The sequence below is a fragment of the Saimiri boliviensis genome, chromosome 6 (genome assembly GCF_048565385.1).
Source record: "Saimiri boliviensis isolate mSaiBol1 chromosome 6, mSaiBol1.pri, whole genome shotgun sequence".
In the NCBI taxonomy this organism is placed as follows: domain Eukaryota; kingdom Metazoa; phylum Chordata; class Mammalia; order Primates; family Cebidae; genus Saimiri; species Saimiri boliviensis.
In genome coordinates this window covers 36,638,034-36,654,843 of record NC_133454.1, presented here as the reverse complement: position 1 = coordinate 36,654,843, position 16,810 = coordinate 36,638,034, and the positions used below count along the sequence as shown (strand labels likewise).

General features: G+C 42.5%; 1 protein-coding gene across 2 annotated transcripts in view; it reads right to left on the bottom strand.

The window, feature by feature from the left end:
* Positions 1-14,925, bottom strand: part of ARHGAP42 (Rho GTPase activating protein 42) — a 303,129-nt gene extending 288,204 nt beyond the window's left edge. The window contains exon 1 of one of the 2 annotated variants that reach the window (XM_074400467.1): positions 14,873-14,925. Coding sequence is in view for 1 of the 2 variants with exons in the window: in XM_039471250.2 (XP_039327184.1) it covers positions 14,028-14,181 (154 nt within the window). In the remaining variant the exon portion in view is untranslated. Of the gene's footprint in view, positions 1-14,027; positions 14,224-14,872 lie in introns of those variants that run through there. The other variant, XM_039471250.2, reaches the window with a different exon arrangement.
* Positions 14,926-16,810: the final 1,885 nt, after the last annotated feature.

Sequence of the window (16,810 nt, the reverse complement as noted above, 5' to 3'; positions counted from 1 at the left end):
AAAGTGCTGGGATTACAGGCTTGAGCCACCGTGCCGGGCCCAACAAGAGACTTTCAATGTGGATGAAGCAGCCTTTTATTGGAAGAAGATGCCAGGTAGGACTTTCATAGCTACAGAGAAGTCAAAGCTTAAGGCTGACTCTCATTAGGAGCCAAAGCAGATGGTGATGCTAAGTTGAAGCCAATGCTCATTTACCATTCTGAAAAATCTTAGAGTCCTTAAGAAACATGCTAAATCTACTCTTCTGGCACTAGAAATGGAACAAAGCCTGAATGACAGTATATCTGTTTAATGAATATTCTAATCCACTGCATGGTGAGAGACCTATTGCTCAGGAAAAAAAATTAAAATTTCCTTTTAAAATATTACTGTTCATTGACAATGTACCTGGTCACCTAAGAGCTATGATGGGGATGCAGAAGGAGATTAATGTTGCTTTCATGCCAACTAACACAACATCCATTCTGTAGCCCATAGATCAAGAAGTAATTTCAACTTTCAAGTCGTATGATTTAAGAGATAAGTTGTGGCCGGGTGCGGTGGCTCAAGCCTGTAATCCCAGCACTTTGGGAGGCCAAGGCGGGTGGATCACGAGGTCAAGAGATCGAGACCATCCTGGTCAACATGGTGAAACCCCATCTCTACTAAAAATACAAAAATTAGCTGGGCATGGTGGTGCACGCCTGTAGTCCCAGCTACTCGGGAGGCTGAGGCAGGAGAATTGCTTGAACCCAGGAGACGAAGGTTGCGGTGAGCCGAGATCACGCCATTGCACTCCAGCCTGGATAACAAGAGTGAAACTCCGTCTGAAAAAAAAAAAGAGATACACTGTGTAGGGTGATAGCTGCGATAGATAGCAATTCCTCTGATGGATCTCAGCAAAGTACATTGAAAACCTTCTGGAAAGGAGTCACCATTCTAAATACCATTGAGAACATTTGTAATTCATGAGAGGAGGTCAAAATATCATTAATCAAACTCTGGAAAAAGTTGATTTTAACCTTATGTAGGACTTGAAGGGGCTTAAGACTTCACTGGAGGAAGTAATTGCAGATGTGATGGAAATAGCAAGAGAAGAGGCATTAGCAGTGAAGCCTCAAAATGTGACCAAATCGCTGCGATCTCATAATCAAACTTGAATGAATGAAGAGTTGCTTCTTACAGATGAGCAAAGGAATTGATTTCTTCATGTGGAATCAACTCCTGGTGAAGATGCTGTGAACACTGTTAAAATGACAGCAAAGGATTTAGAATATTAGATAGACTTACTTGATAAAAGCAGCATCAGAGTTTGAGAGGATTGATTCCAATTTTGAAAGAATTTCTACTATGGGTAAAATGCTATCAAACAGCACTTCATGCTATAGAGAAATCTTTTGCGCAAGGAAAAGTCAATCTATGGGACAAATCCCACTGTAGACTTATTTGAAGAAATTGCCACAGGCACTCCAACCTTCACCAACCACCATCCTGATCAGTCAGCAGCCATGAACATCGAGGACAGACCCTTCACCAACAAAAAAGATTGACTTGCTGAAGGTTCAGATGATTGTTAGCACTTTTCAGCAATAAAGTATCTTGTACTTAAAGTCTGCACATTTCTTAGACATAATGCTACTGCACATTTAATAGACTATGTATAGTGTAAACATAAGCTTTACATGCACAGGGAAACCAAAATATGTACATGACTCACTGTATTGTGAAATTCATTTTACTGCAGTGGTCTACAACCAAACCTGCAATATCGCTGACACCTGCCTGTATAATAAAGAGACACAACGGGAGAATAACATGTGACAGCAGAGGCGGAGATTGGAGTGAGGCATCTACAAGACAAGGAATACCCTGAACGGCTGGCAACCACCAGACGCTAGAAAGGGCAAGGATCCTCCCTTAGAGACCTCAGACAGAGCATACCAGTGCCAACACTTTTATTTCAAATTTCTAACCTCAAAAATTGTAAGAGAGATCAGGCATGGTAGCTCACCTCTGTAATTCCAGCACTTTGGGAGGCTGAGGTGTGTGGATCACAAGGTCAGGAGTTTAAGACCATCCTGGACAAGACAGTGAAACTCCATCTCTACTAAAAATACATAAATTAGCCGGGCATGGCGCTGGGCACCCGTAATCCCAGCTACTCAGGAGGCTGAAGTACGAGAATTGCTTGAACCTCGGAAGCAGAGGCTGCAGTGAGCCAGGATCGCACCACTGCACTCTGGCCTGGGCGACAGAGCAAGACTCCATCTCAAAAAAAAAAAAAAAGAAGAAGAAGAGGAATTATAAGAGAATCGCTGGGCGTGGTGGCTCACTCCTTTAATCCCAGCATTTTGGGAGGCCAAGACAGGTAGATCACCTGATGTCAGGAGTTAGAGATCAGCCTGGCCAACATGGTGAAACCCCATCTGTACTAAAAATACAAAAATCTGCTGGGTGTGGTGGTGTACCACTGTAATCGAAGCTACTCTGGAGGCTGAGGCAGGAGAATCACTTGAACCCAGAAGGCAGATGTTGCAGTGAGCCAAAATGGCGCCATTGCATTCCAGCCTACGTGACAAAAGTGAAATGCCATCTCAAAAAATTAGAATAAATTTGTGTATTAAGCTGAGAAAGGCTGGTTTGGTTGGTTCACGCCTGTAATCTCGGCACTTTGGGAGGCCAACATGGGCGGATCACAAGGCTAGGGGTTCAAGATTAGCCTGGCCAATATAGTGAAACCCTGACTCTACTAAAAACATAAAAATTAGCTGGGTGTGGTCACATGCACCTGTAGTCCCAGCTATTTGGGAGGCTGAGCAAGAGAATCGCTTGAACCTGGGAGGTAGAGGTTGCAGTGAGACAAGATCAGGCCACTGCACTCCAACCTGGGCAACAGAGCAAGATTCTGTCTCAAAAAAAAAAAAAAAAAGCCAGGCGCGGTGGCTCACGCCTGTAATCCCAGCACATTGGGAGGCCGAGGCGGGCGTATCACGAGGTCAAGAAATCGAGACCATCCTGGCCAACATGGTGAAACCCCATCTCTATTTAAAAAAAAAAAAAAAAAACTTTAAAAAAAGCTGAGAAAAAAAATTGTTACTCTCTCTAGATCTATAAATCAAACATATTAATGCAGACAAAGAAAATCAAATTTAAGATATTTTAGATATAGAATTGTAGGGCTAACAAAATGGATGTTGTGAAAAATGGGAAGAGTTAAAAGGATTCAGTGTTTCTTGATAAGATTACCAGACGCATGAGGTTATAACTGCACACAAGGAATACAAAGACAACAAGCTGAAGGAAAAGAACTTATTTTTTGACAGACTGAGACTGATGTTGCCTAAAGCACATCAGGGTAGTTATGTCTCCTAGGCTGGTAAAAATCAACTCAAAGTTTAGAAAAATGAGGTCAGGGCTGGAACCCGGGGAGCAGATGTTATCATACAAAGAAAGCAAACAATGAAAGGACTGAGAACGCACCACCAACATTTAAGAGACAGAAGAAATAAAATGAAAACAAAAGAGGAGCTCTGCAACATCATACACTGAGAAACAGGGACAGTAATGAAGCGGGAACTAGAGAAGTAATAACCTTAGCAAAGGTCACTACCAAGGAAAACCAGAATTGCTTTTAAAAAGTCCCTTCTTAGCTTCCATTTAAACATCTTTTTTTAATGGTACACAGCCTTCCCAAATCTCCCCTAAACAGTGTGCCTCTTAAAAAGTCACCTCAATTATCTCTAAAGTTAACAATTTTAAAAGAGAATGTTCTTCCTTAAGTTTTCCACAACCAACAATTAAAAAAAAAAAAATAAAAATAAAGGTCTTTTCTTTTTTTTTTTTTTTTAAGACAGGGTCTCACTCTATGGCCCAGGCTGGAGTACGGTGGCGTGATCATGGCTCACTGCAGCACTGACCTCCTGGGCTCAAGTGATCCTCTTGCCTCAGCCTCCCAAGTAGCTGGAACTACAGGTGCACAGCACCATAGCCAGATAATTTTCTTTTTTCTGTAGAGACAGGTCTCAATGTGTTGCCCAGACTAGTCAAACTCCTGGCCTCAAATGATCCTCCCACCTCAGCCTCCCAAAGTGATGGGATTACAGGCATGAAACTACCAGGCCCAGCCCCAACAACCAACTGGGCGTGGTGGCTCATGCCTCTAATCCCAACACCTCGGGAGGCTGAGGTGGAAGGATTGCTTGAAGCTAGGAGATGGAGACAAGCCAAGGCAGCATAGTGAGTCCCTATCTCTACAATAATTCTTTAATTAAAAAATGCTTTAAAATAAATTAATAAAACAGTTGGAAGGCTAGTCTCAGAGTCTTTTGATTCTCTAGTGTTGCCGGGCGCGGTGGCTCAAGCCTGTAATCCCAGCACTTTGGGAGGCCGAGGCGGGTGGATCACGAGGTCGAGAGATCGAAACCATCCTGGTCAACAGGGTGAAACCCCGTCTCTACTAAAAATACAAAAAACTGGCTGGGCATGGTGGCGCGTGCCTGTAATCCCAGCTACTCAGGAGGCTGAGGCAGGAGAATTGCCTGAGCTCAGGAGGCGGAGGTTGCAGTGAGCCGAGATCGCACCATTGCACTCCAGCCTGGGTAACAAGAGCAAAACTCCGTCTCAAAAAAAAAAAAAAAAAAAAGAAGATTCTCTAGTGTTACATAGCAACTTTGTCACAGAAGGCAGAGAAAGTCTAATACAAGTTCCAAAACTCTAATATGAAAATCGCCTTCACAACTGACTTTAATTTGCTTCCCCTTGCTATCCACTTCCACCCTCACCCCTTTTGGGCCATATCTTTCATTCAGACATTTTAAAGAATAAGGAAATTAAATAAATGAAGAAAAGAAAATTCTCAAAACAGCGAACTAAAACCAATTCACATAGCTCTCATTTGGAAATGGATAATACACTATACAGAACACTCATTTCTATTAGTACCTTATCACTCCCGTCCACACACAGACACAGTCCAGTTTTCCAAATTAAATCATCACTTTTCCTGTACACAAAAGAGAAAATGGAACCTGGATCTTTCATTTGGATAAGCTCCCGTATATATTTACACAGGAGGGAACACTATTTGGCATGTCTTTTGTAGAGCAGCAGGCAATATGGCTTTTTAGATTTGCATGAGGAAATATAGAAATTCCACTACTGATGAATGTGCCTAACTTCCAAATGTGCCTAACTTCCAAATGAAAGAATGTCATTCTGTGTCTATCTATTTTTTTCCACAGTAAAGCCAAGATTCAGAGATAGTACTATTATGAATCCAGCAAGTTTATATACAGGCAGCATTTTTCCAATTTTTTTTGCTTAGCACCTAGCACAGAACCCTCCCAGCATGGTCACCCATTCTTAACAAAATATAAGACACTCTCCAGTATACCCAGAGATGATCACCAAGTCAGATAAACCAACATTTTTAAATGTCATGCTTGGTATTTTAAAAATACCTTTAAAAATTGAGACTTTTGGCCGGGCGTGGTGGCTCACGCCTGTAATCCAAGCACTTTGGAGGCCAAGGCAGGCAGATCACCTGAGGTCGGGAGTTCAAGACCAGCCTGACCAACATGGTGAAACCCCGTCTTATTAAAAAAAAAATAACTTGAGACTTTTAGAGATGGCTGCAGTGGCACGTTCCTCTAATTCCAGCTCCACAGGAGGTTGAGGTGGGAGAACTGAATGAAGCCAAGAGTTTGAAGCGATAGTGCCTCCGAGTAGCCACTGCACTCTAGCCTGGGAAACATAGCAAGACCCTGTTTCTAAAAAATAAAATAAAATAAGAAATTTTTAAAAATAGACTTTTACCATAGAATCTAAAAATTGGAACTGAAAATCAGTCATAATTGATTTTACATAAAGTAATCTACAAAGTGTTATTAGGTTTTGTTTGTTTGTTTTTTGAGACAGGGTATTGCTCTGTTGTCCAGGCTGGAGTGGAGTGGCACGATTAAGGTTCACTGCATCCTCAACCTCCCAATCTTCAATTAATCTTTAATCTTCCCACCTCAGCCTCCCAAGTAGCTGGGACTACAAGCACGCATCACCACACCAGCTAATTTTTGGTATATTTTGTAGAGATAGGTTATGTCATGTTGCCCCAGCTGGTCTCCAACTTGAGTTCAAGCCATCCACCTCCTTCAGCTTCCCAAAGCACTGGGCTTACAGCTGTAAACCATCACACCCAGCCACTATTAGTCTTATCCTAGCCTTTTCCCACTGTATTCGATGTAAAAATTAAATTAGAAGAATTAGTCTCAAAATCCTACAAAATTCAGGCTTTTCTTCTTTTATGTATTCCCTTGTCTGCAAAAAGGAAAAAGGTTGGGAAAACTGGCAGATTATTAGCTACTATAAGGTACCTTACTGTTCCACAATTCACATTCCTTACACACAGTGCTCTATTTGTGTTTCACCGAAACACTTTCTTTAGTATTAAAACTGGATTCTTGATAACATAATCAGAATACTCCAGATATAAAGAATGGAGTATTCTTAAAAAAAAAAAAAAAAAAAAAAAAGGAGTATTCTGATTAATCAAATATTCTGGTTAAATGAAACCTAGAGAGAAGGATCTATCTTACCAGAAATATCCAGGCTGATGTTTAAATTCACCTAGCCAATGACAAAATAATTAAAAGAATTCCATTTCCATTGACTGTCTCTTTTCCTTTGCTTCAAGGGCCATTAAGGTGAACAAATAGTATGTAAGTTGCTACGCTTATACAAAAACCTGCTATTATAACTCAGAATATGACAGCTGCAAAAGATGGAGCATAGTTCCTGTGCCTTATAGATCCAGGTACTCAGGAAGTGGTTTTATTATTTTTTCTTTCTTCTTGAGATGGAGTCTCACTCTGTCACTTAGGCTGGAGTGCAATGGCGTAATCTCGGTTCACGTCAACCTCCACCTCCTGGGTTCAGGCAATTCTCCTGCCTCAGCCTCCTGAGTAGCTGGGACTACAGGCACGCGCCACCAAGCCCAGCTAATTTTTTGTGTTTTTAGTAGAGATGGGGTTTCACCATGTTGACCAGGATGGTCTCGAACTCTTGACCTCGTGATCCACCTGCCTTGGCCTCCCAAAGTGCTGGGATTACAGGAGTGAGCCACCGTGCCCGGCCATTTTTTTGTATTCTTAAAAGAGATAGTTTCACCATGTTGGCCAAGCTGGTCTTGAACTCCTGACCTCAAATGATCTGCCCACTCAGCCTCCCAAAGTGCTGGGATTACAGGCATGAGCCACTGCTCCTGGCCTCAGCAAGAGTTTTTAATTTTCAGGATGAAAGTTAGCCAGAAGCAGCCCATGGTTGATGAGGTCTGATCCACTGGAGTTATACTATAAGGATGATTAGATGCTAGGCAGAGGCTCAGCAGGCTAGAGAAAAGGTTTCACCCACTGAAACCGGTGGGTGGCAGGTGGGGCTGCAGGGAAGCTGGCACCTTCCTACAAGACTGAAATGAGCAGAAATTACTATCCATACCACAGGGATGGCTGGGCCAGAAAAAGTGGCAATCACAGCTCTGGCAAGAAATCAATATTCATCAAAGTAACTCAAGACTTATAAACCCCCTTTCCTTCAGCCTTTCTTATCTATCTAAAAATAAACATTTCAATGATGCATATCATTTACTTAATGCAGCTTAATATCCTAATTTTAAAATATTGGGATATTATTTCTGCTTATGAATCTAGAGAAAAGATTTGCCACTCTCAATATATATGCATTAATAAAAACTGCACTTGACACCAAAGCAATCCTGGCCAGGTGCTGTGGCTTATACCTATAATCCCAGCAATCTGGGTGGGTGGATCACTTGAGGTCAGGAGTTCAGACCAGCCTGGCCAACAAGGTAAAACCCCATGTCTACTAAAAATACAAAAAATTAGCCTGGTGGGGGGTGGCGCACACCTGTAATCCCAGTTACTTGGGAGGCTAAGACAAGAGACTTGCTTGAACCCAGGAGGCAGAGGTTACAGCAAGCCAAGATTATGTCACTGCACTACAGCCTGGATGACAGAGCGAGATTCCGTCCAAAAAAAAAAGAAAGCAAACCTAATGTAAGCATTATCATTTTCATCTTATATAATCAGAGTAATTCTTAAACATAATCATTAATACAATCAGCACTGTACACTAAGAAATGTTAATAAATGAACATACACTTGCTAACTCTGCTTTTCAGTGACTTAAAGTGTAGCAGTTACCTGAGTTTCCTGCACTCTAAAGTACCTTGATCATGACTAACAGGAGGCAGTGCAAAAGATGGTTATTCCTAAGCCAGTCTCCACTACACAGGAACTGTTTTTTGTTCCAACAGCAGCACATTCTCTGACCTAACCCAGGAGAGGTCTTTAATTACTACCTGCTGAAAAAAGAAATCTAGGAGAAACAAAGATACAGTTAAGGGGCATCTACTTAGCTCATGGAGAGCACGAGAAGAGAGGTAGATGGAAGTACATAGCCAGCCCAATTTAATTTCTCATGAGCACCACGGCTCCCATTTAAATTAACACAAGTATAACTGCTTTTAGTTGCAACAGGTCTCTGGAAACAGAACCTTAAAGCACCACATTCCTACTCTACCAGTTCCTAAAATTAATTACAGCTCATCTGAAAGATGCAATTACTTCTGCTCATTTAACTTAAATTCTAATGATTATAAGAAGTAAATGAATGGTTGAAGTAATTACACCTCCATACTTCTGATTAGGCTGCCCAACAACACAAGCAAACAACCTTAATGGAATGAGGAACTCTTGCAGAATAAACATGAATCTACAATGAGTTCCACTTTAAAAACAACCTACATGCAAATTTAAATAACCAAAAATAGCCTAAAACAATGGCAGTTCTTAGAAGAAGCTAAGGGATGACCCAGTAAATAGTGCAGTGACTATGAGAAGTCTCCAATTTGGTAAATCTGCCTTTTTTCCCCCCTTTTAATTCTTTCCTTGTGCCACCAAATATTCTGATAGCAAAGAGGGCCCTGAACACACACACACAAAATCAAAGCTGGCTTAAAAAGTAAAACACTCAGTGAAAAAAGGCTAAGTTGAGTTAGTGAAACACAGCAAATGGAAGGCAGAAGTACTTCATCTTGTCCAAGACATTTCCATCTGCTATTCGCACTTAGGGTTTTCCTTTACTATAACCACCTACTTAATCCCCAAATCATAAAGGTATCATAGCAGTGTATCTCACGCTGAGGTCTGTGGACACTCAGGATAGGCACTTTTAAGAAACTGCGCTCCCCTCTGGCTAACGTCTTAATTACTGGACTGTCCGCATCATCAAGATAATCGGTGCCATCCTCGTTTGTGTCATGGATCACTAGTGCCAGCAACAACTGCTACCAGAACAAAGGCAATATGACTGGGTAATACACAAATAAAGCTTCTGATGGAAGGAAGGCCATCGTCAGGGCAAGAAGAGTCTCAACTGCAGGTTGCAACTGGGAAAAGTAGTAAAAAAACGAATCATCAACAACACACCAGATATTATCAGCAATCTCTGAGAAGAAAATTAGCTTCAGCACAATAACATCATAGATTAGATTAACTAAATGTTGCTGACAAGTTTTGTATTGCTTTCACAATATTGTTTTTATTTACTTTGTAAACTGATTTGCTTTTAAGATTGCTCAAGTGTTATAAGCCTAGAATTATAGTTCCATGCTTGTGTATATTTAATTGTCATAATAAATCATTAAATCTATACCAGAGTCCATTATTTTCTTTTTCCTTTGATCAATACCAAACATATGAATTTAGAAACAGTCTCCAAAAGCCAAACAAACAGAAGGCCAGTTCCAGCTTAAGGGAACTAGAAGACTGAAATAAGGAAGAAAAGGACAGCCAAGAGGCCGAGGGGTAGGGTGGAGAAAGAATGCTGATAATGCTCTCCCCACCCAACCAATTCAACTCAAGGAGTGTCACTCTCGCTATTTATTTTTTCTTCTCTTTCTATTGACAAATTAAAGTTGTATACATTTATGGTATACAATGCATATAATGTTTTGATATAAACAATATGATGATATGTCTATTTGATACATTGTGGAATGGCTAACTCAAGCTAATTTAATCATTATACTTATCACTTTTGTGTGTGTGGTTAGAACACTTAGGATCTTGTGGCACTGGGTGTGGTAGCTCAGGCCTGTTATCTCAGCAGTTTGGGAGGTGGAGGCAGGCAGATCACTTGAACCCAGGGGTTTAATGAGACCAGCCTGGACAACATGGTAATAACCCTGACTCTACAAAAAAAATATCAAAAAAATTAGCCTGGGCTGGTGGTGCATTCCTACAGTCCAGCTACTGGGGAGGCTAAGGTGGGAGAATCACCTGAGCCTGGGAGGTAGAGGCTGCAGTAAGCTGTGTTTGCACCACTGCACTCCAGCCAGGGTGACAGAGTGACACTGTCTCAAAAAAATAAACAAATAAAAATCTTCTTGCTTATCAAGTTTCCATTCTATCTATTCTCTTTTTGTCTCTTTTTTGGGATCTGTGTATTCTTACAAGCTCATTTGACTTAAAAATGACTCTTTGAATTCAAAAGTAAATAAAGACCAAAACAAGTAAAGGGTAAATTATATGAGAAATCAATTTTGAAATGTTTCTTTGAATATAATTTATAAAAGAAAAAAATTAATAAGCAAAAGTAATTTTTCATAGCTCAAATTTTAAGACTGACATCTGTTAAAAAGGACACAGTGTAAGAATTATATTTGATAAAAAGGGTAGAAATGTCCAGTCATACAGCATTAAGTAAAACTCTATTCACCAGTAAGAACGTTTTCAAGTATCACTCACAAATGTCCATATGGCATATAACAAAATAAACGAATAATCCTAATGGTAAGATTTTTATAGATTTTCCTCATTTCACAGGAAAGTTAGAACTAAGACGGGTTAACTCACTTGCCAACTATCACACGGTACTTGATAACACCAAAATTCAAATGTAAGTCTAGGTCAATACACTTAATTAACGATCATCCTTTTTCTCCGAGTGGACATGAATCTGAAACGTAATAATGCATATTTAAACACACGTTAAGTATCTTGTATGTATTACTTAACGTTGAAATCATCTAACTGAATTGAAATCTTCTAATTCAATTTAAAGGAGCCTTATTGGAACAGTCAGGCATGTATGAACTAAGACAGTGCAAGCCACAACTCTCACGAGAAAAGTTAACAGGGATAAAAATAATATAATATGCTTAGAAATACATTGATGACTGTCTGCTAAATGAGGTTACATTAAGAATGCATTAACTATTACTAAAAATAACAGAGCAGTGCTAAAAAAAAAAAAATGAAATGGATAATGGACACATCTATTGAAATAGTCTGTATGAAGTTAGGGAAGGTGAAGTCCTCCCCAGGCCGCAAGGAAAAACAGAAGGGACAGACTGAGGGAAGAAGAGCTCCCTTAGTGGAAGGGGCAGACTCATGGTACAGGGAGGCTCTCACAGTGGCACGGGCCCCATGGTACAGGCAATGCCAGCTGTGCCAGGGCACATGTCTGGGCTAGTGGGCAGGGCAGGGGCAGCCAGTGATAGAACCAGTAAGGCCTTTTGACACACTCCTCCTATCCAAGAAGCTGCAGCCTGGCCTCAGAGCATCCACCCCAAAGGACAAAAGGTAGCTTGGTAGGAAAAAAAAAAAAAAAAACAGTGCTATAGTGTGACTTCAAGGGTTTCTTTGCTCCAAAATCTCTCCCATTTGGTAAATGCTGTTGTGAACTCATTACCAAGGAAACATATCTTTCTTTCCACAATGAAAGAAGTAATAATCAAACGTTAGTTAAAGTAATACACTCTCACCACAAACTTAAGAATCCTAGATCCGAGTCACGGCACCAAAAAATAAAAAAAAAAAAGAATCCTAGAAAGACAGTAGGTTGTATATTTTAAGTGCATAAGCCACATTAATGATCCCCGGCCTATCTCTTCAAAGAGACTACACTCCCAAGATTTCAATTATGAATGGAAGAACAAACCTATAATGATGGAAATCACCTGACTTTTACAAGGCTCGATTCAACCATCATAATAAAGTATGTAATGTCACTTGTAAAATAATATACATGTCAGAGCATTTATCACAGGTGTGTAAGTATTTTCAACTTCTGAAACACTAAAGTTTATCTCAAGCAGAGTGGGGAGAAAAATGTAGACCATCTGGCACCTCCAGCAAGAATCAGCTTGGCATTTGACACTCTTGAGACACAGCTCTTTTTGAAGAGGCATCATGCTTTCTTTTCTTAGATGCAGAGGCTAGTCCCACGAGACTTTAGTGTTTACACAGGGTGGCAAGAATGGCAGATAAACTATATTTTTCACAAATCACAGTAAATGCCATTATCAGTAGTAGCCTCAAATTCAGGAATTAAGTGAATATGGGCATAAAATATATTACCTTATTTTGGATAAGTAACACAAATGGTTAAGTGAATGTTTTAGCATTTGGGATGGTTAAAAGAAAAATTATTTTGGAGCACACTAATTTCAAGGCATCTTGCTAAGCGCCATCCTTACTGCTAACACATGTTTCAAAATACAGATCCCATGCTAGCATTGTCTGTTTTAGGCATACACATCCCTATTACGTTGTTCTACAATGATGATGCACCCTATATGTCCTGGGGGTTACTAGATCACCCAAAGGCCTCTCTACCTTTTGAAAGTATCTCATTCACCCAGTTTTAAGTGATCAGAGATTCCAGGGCTTGATTTCAGTAGCTAAAACATGCAGAAGCCTCTATGAAGACGCAAATACTTTTCACAGGCTCCTTTGAAGATAGAAAAAAAAAGCAATAAATAAAAATTTTAAAAGATGCAAATACCTCCTGGGAAAGGTAGCAAGCCACATCATGCAGTTATGCTCAACTCTCTGTAAAAGAAACCCTTGTGTTTCAGATACTCTTAGGTCTTAGTCATTGAAAGTCAAGATCCAGAGGATAAAAAGAGAAAAGAAGGAAAATTCGGTAAGGAGGTGTATGGGAAAGGAGGTGCAAGAAACCCTGTATAACAGTCATTATACTGTACAGATCACCAAAAGTTCTGATTGTCTTTTTTTTTTTTTTTTTTTTTGAGACAGAGTTTCGCTCTTGTTACCCAGGCTGGAGTGCAATGGCGCGATCTCGGCTCACCGCAGCCTCCGCCTCCTGGGTTCAGGCAATTCTCCTGCCTCAGCCTCCTGAGTAGCTGAGTAGCTGGGATTACAGGCACACACCACCATGCCCAGCTAATTTTTTGTATTTTTAGTAGAGACGGGGTTTCACCATGTTGACCAGGATGGTCGCGATCTCTGGACCTCGTGATCCACCTGCCTCGGCCTCCCAAAGTGCTGGGATTACAGGCTTGAGCCACCGCGCCCGGCCCTGATTGTCTTTTAGACCCTGAACTTTCATCCCAATGACATGCCCAACACCACACACAATGCAAACCAAAACTAACACGCACAGAAAATTTGCAGAGTTAAAATGCACTGGTGCCATGCTGTCTTCGATCATCTTACAAAATGGCAAAACTGCAAATGAATGCTTTTTAAAAAGCCAACTTAATGTGTCCAATGAAGAGCCACTGATGTACGGAAGAAACGAATAATTTTCTTTGAATATCACTAAACTAGCTTAATTTTATCCTTAAGACAAACTCTTGACACCCCCCTTAAGAGTTTTTTAGTTCACACTATTAAGAGACACAATAAATTAAAAAAAAAAAAAAAAAAAGTTAAAGTCCCCAACATCTTTGTAGGAGCATTACACAGAAAGATGACTTGAACGACTTTCCTCAGGATATATTCCAGTGCCCAGTAGAGAACTTTCCCTTCTCTGTAGAAAAGGAAGTAAATAAGTAAAGAACACCTAAGAACAAACTTTGTTGGCCACCAGCAGGGGAGCTCTTCAGCTTTTGTCGCCAAATCCATTCAAACAAAAGAAGCTCCGACTCCTCCAACCCACCCTTCGGACCCGCACCCCGCGGGGACTCTCCGGATCCGGGTGCCCGCTCCCCCGCCAGCCCGACTTACTCCTCAGCGCCCCAATGAGCAGAGAGCCGTCCTTAATGAGCTCCTTGATGAACTTGTTGGTTCGCTCCAGCTCAATCTCGTGACACTGCAAGCGCTCCCTGAAATCCGGGCTGTCCAAGTAGGAATCGCTGAACTCCAGAGTGGGCAGCCCCATGGCACAGGCGCCGCCGGCGGCCGCCGCGGACACGTCCCGGCCGGCGGTCAGGGCAGGGGCGGCCGACGGCGGCGGCGGGCGCTGCGGACGCGCGATCGCGGGGAAGGCGCCGGGACGCGAGGGGACTGACTGCGCCGAGGAAACGGGCCCCGCGCGCCGCGCCGCCGGCTGCCGGGCTCAGTCTTCCTCCCCCGAGGCGAGGCGGGCGCAGGCGCGGGCGGCGGGCCGAGGCGCGGGTCCGCTCAGGTTGCGGTCACCGGGGCGCATCGTCGTTCCGGGCGCCGGGGCAGAGCAGGGACGTTCCTCTCGCGGCGCGCACACACTTCCGGCAGTTCCACTCCCCGGCTGCCCTGACAGTCTGCGGCGGCGTTGTGAGCCAGAAGCGGCGCTCAGCCGCGAGGCCGGCCGGGCTGGGGAAAACCCTCCCCCTCGGCGGACGCAGGCTCAGAGAGCTCGCGAGTCGCACCGGGGCTCCCAGACCCTCCTCCCGCCGCCGCGCTCCCACCCCGCCCCTTCGCCCCTTCACCCTCCTGCCCCAGCCGCCGGCCCGCACTGGGCTCCGGGGCTCCCCGCGCTGCAGCCGCGCGCTGGCGCTCCGGCCTCGGCTGGGGTGTTGGGCCCCTGGTTTGGGCTAGCGCTGGCTGACCCCTCGGCGTCCTCGCCCCGCGAAAGGATCGGACTCCCAGTATACCTCCCCTAACAGTCGTCTCCTCCACGCACTCCCTAGAATTGTCTGGGAGAAAGACCGACGTTCCGTTTCCCTAAAGTTTTGACGCGTAGATGGAAGATACTGCTGACTAGCGCTCGTTTGGATTTTGCTTCACACTTCCCCACCGAATGCCTTTGAATTCCACGTTGAAAAGTTGTCCAGTCGCTCACCCCACCCCTCGGTTTCACTGATCCGGCCTGGAGGTTTCCACCCATCCTACCACCCCCCCGTCCCCGCTCCGTCTCTGGGAAGGTGGGACGATTTTTCAGGTCATCCCCACTCTACTTAAAGTGCTCCTACTTCTAGAAGAATACCCGTTTGCATCACAATAGTAGTCTCTCCTATTGGCACCTGGGTGGAATTGTCCTAGGAGCAGGGAGATTTTCAAATTGTTGAAGTGGACTGGAGTTTCAAATAAACAGTTAATTCCTACCCAGAGGCATTAGGCTTCCTCCGGTGGTGGTTCACCTAATAAATTTTTGTTCCCTTAAAACCTTGACAGCAAAAGAAACGACTGCTTTACATCTCGTCCTGACATCATCCATAGGATTTCTCAGAACTCAGATATTGTTCTTAAGGATCTGCTTTTAATTTCTACGTTTTCATTGCTTTGTCCATATGAACCATCTGTTTAAAAACTATTCCATAGATCATGGGGAAAATTCCATTAAAATGCCTTACATTTTTCCCAATTAAGTTTCAGAGACAGTGAAGATTTTTGGTTTCAATTTTCTTAAATGTACATAAACATGAAAAATAACATGTAAACCTACAACAGATAAGATCGTGTAAACAGTATGGACCAGGCTCAGTGGCTTATGCCTGTAATACCAGCATTTTGGGAGGTTGAGGCAGGGGAATCATCTGGGTCAGGAGTTGGAGACCAGCCTGACTACTAAAAATACAGAAATTAGCTGGGCATGGTGGCACGCACCTGTAGTCCCAGCTACTTGGGAGGCTGAGGCGGGAGAATCACTTGAATCCGGGAGGTGGAGGTTGCCATGAGCCGAGATTGCTCCATCGCACCCCAACCTGGGTGACAGAGGGCTCGGTCTCAAAATACCTTCCATCCGTATTTACATCTTTAGTCCTCAACATATTGGCAAAATGGTCAATCACCATGAGAGTCATTTTAGCTCCAAGTGTTGAATTTGTGTTTGTTAACTACTCCTTTTTTTTTTTTTTTTTCTTTTTCCAGGGTTGGGGAAGGGAGACGCAGTAATTCTGTTTGTCAGTTAATGGAATAACATGACATAAACAGCAGTTTTTCACCTGAGGTGATTTTATATTTACTCATTACTCTGCCTGAAAGACAAAAAACCGCTCGGGCCAGTTTCCTTTCAACTTTTGCCATGTTGCTGTTCCTAACAACCAAATCCAGTGCCAACTGCCGAGATATGAAACGTGATATAACATCACATTCTCTTCCTGTTTTTCATTAAATCATAGTGCTGTGATTAATTCTTTAAAAATGCATCAACAGTGTTTCATAAGTTGCGTTTAATATGTTCAATGCCAAATTTCAGTTTTCTTAAAAGTCTTACATGCCAGGGCAGATGTATTGTAGATGCTAAGATAGGGGTTATCATTTACCCGTTCATGCATGTAATTATATGTTTTATGTCTACTGTCTACATGACTAAGGCCTGGGTGAGGAAGTGATTTCTATAAAAAGATAGAAAAAGCCTCATACATGACCTCAAGCAGTTCTCAGAAAAAGGAAATGTACAGAACAAGTACCCATATAGCATAAGGCAGAATGTGCTATGTTCCACAGTCTCACACAGATGCTGTACTCAATGCATTGGTGCCACCGTTTATCAATATGTTTGCACTCAGGCCCATCGTTGCCTTTACGTGGAATTAGGATTTTTTTCTCCTACCCTTCACTCTGGAGTCTCTAAAGTTTATCAGGTTATA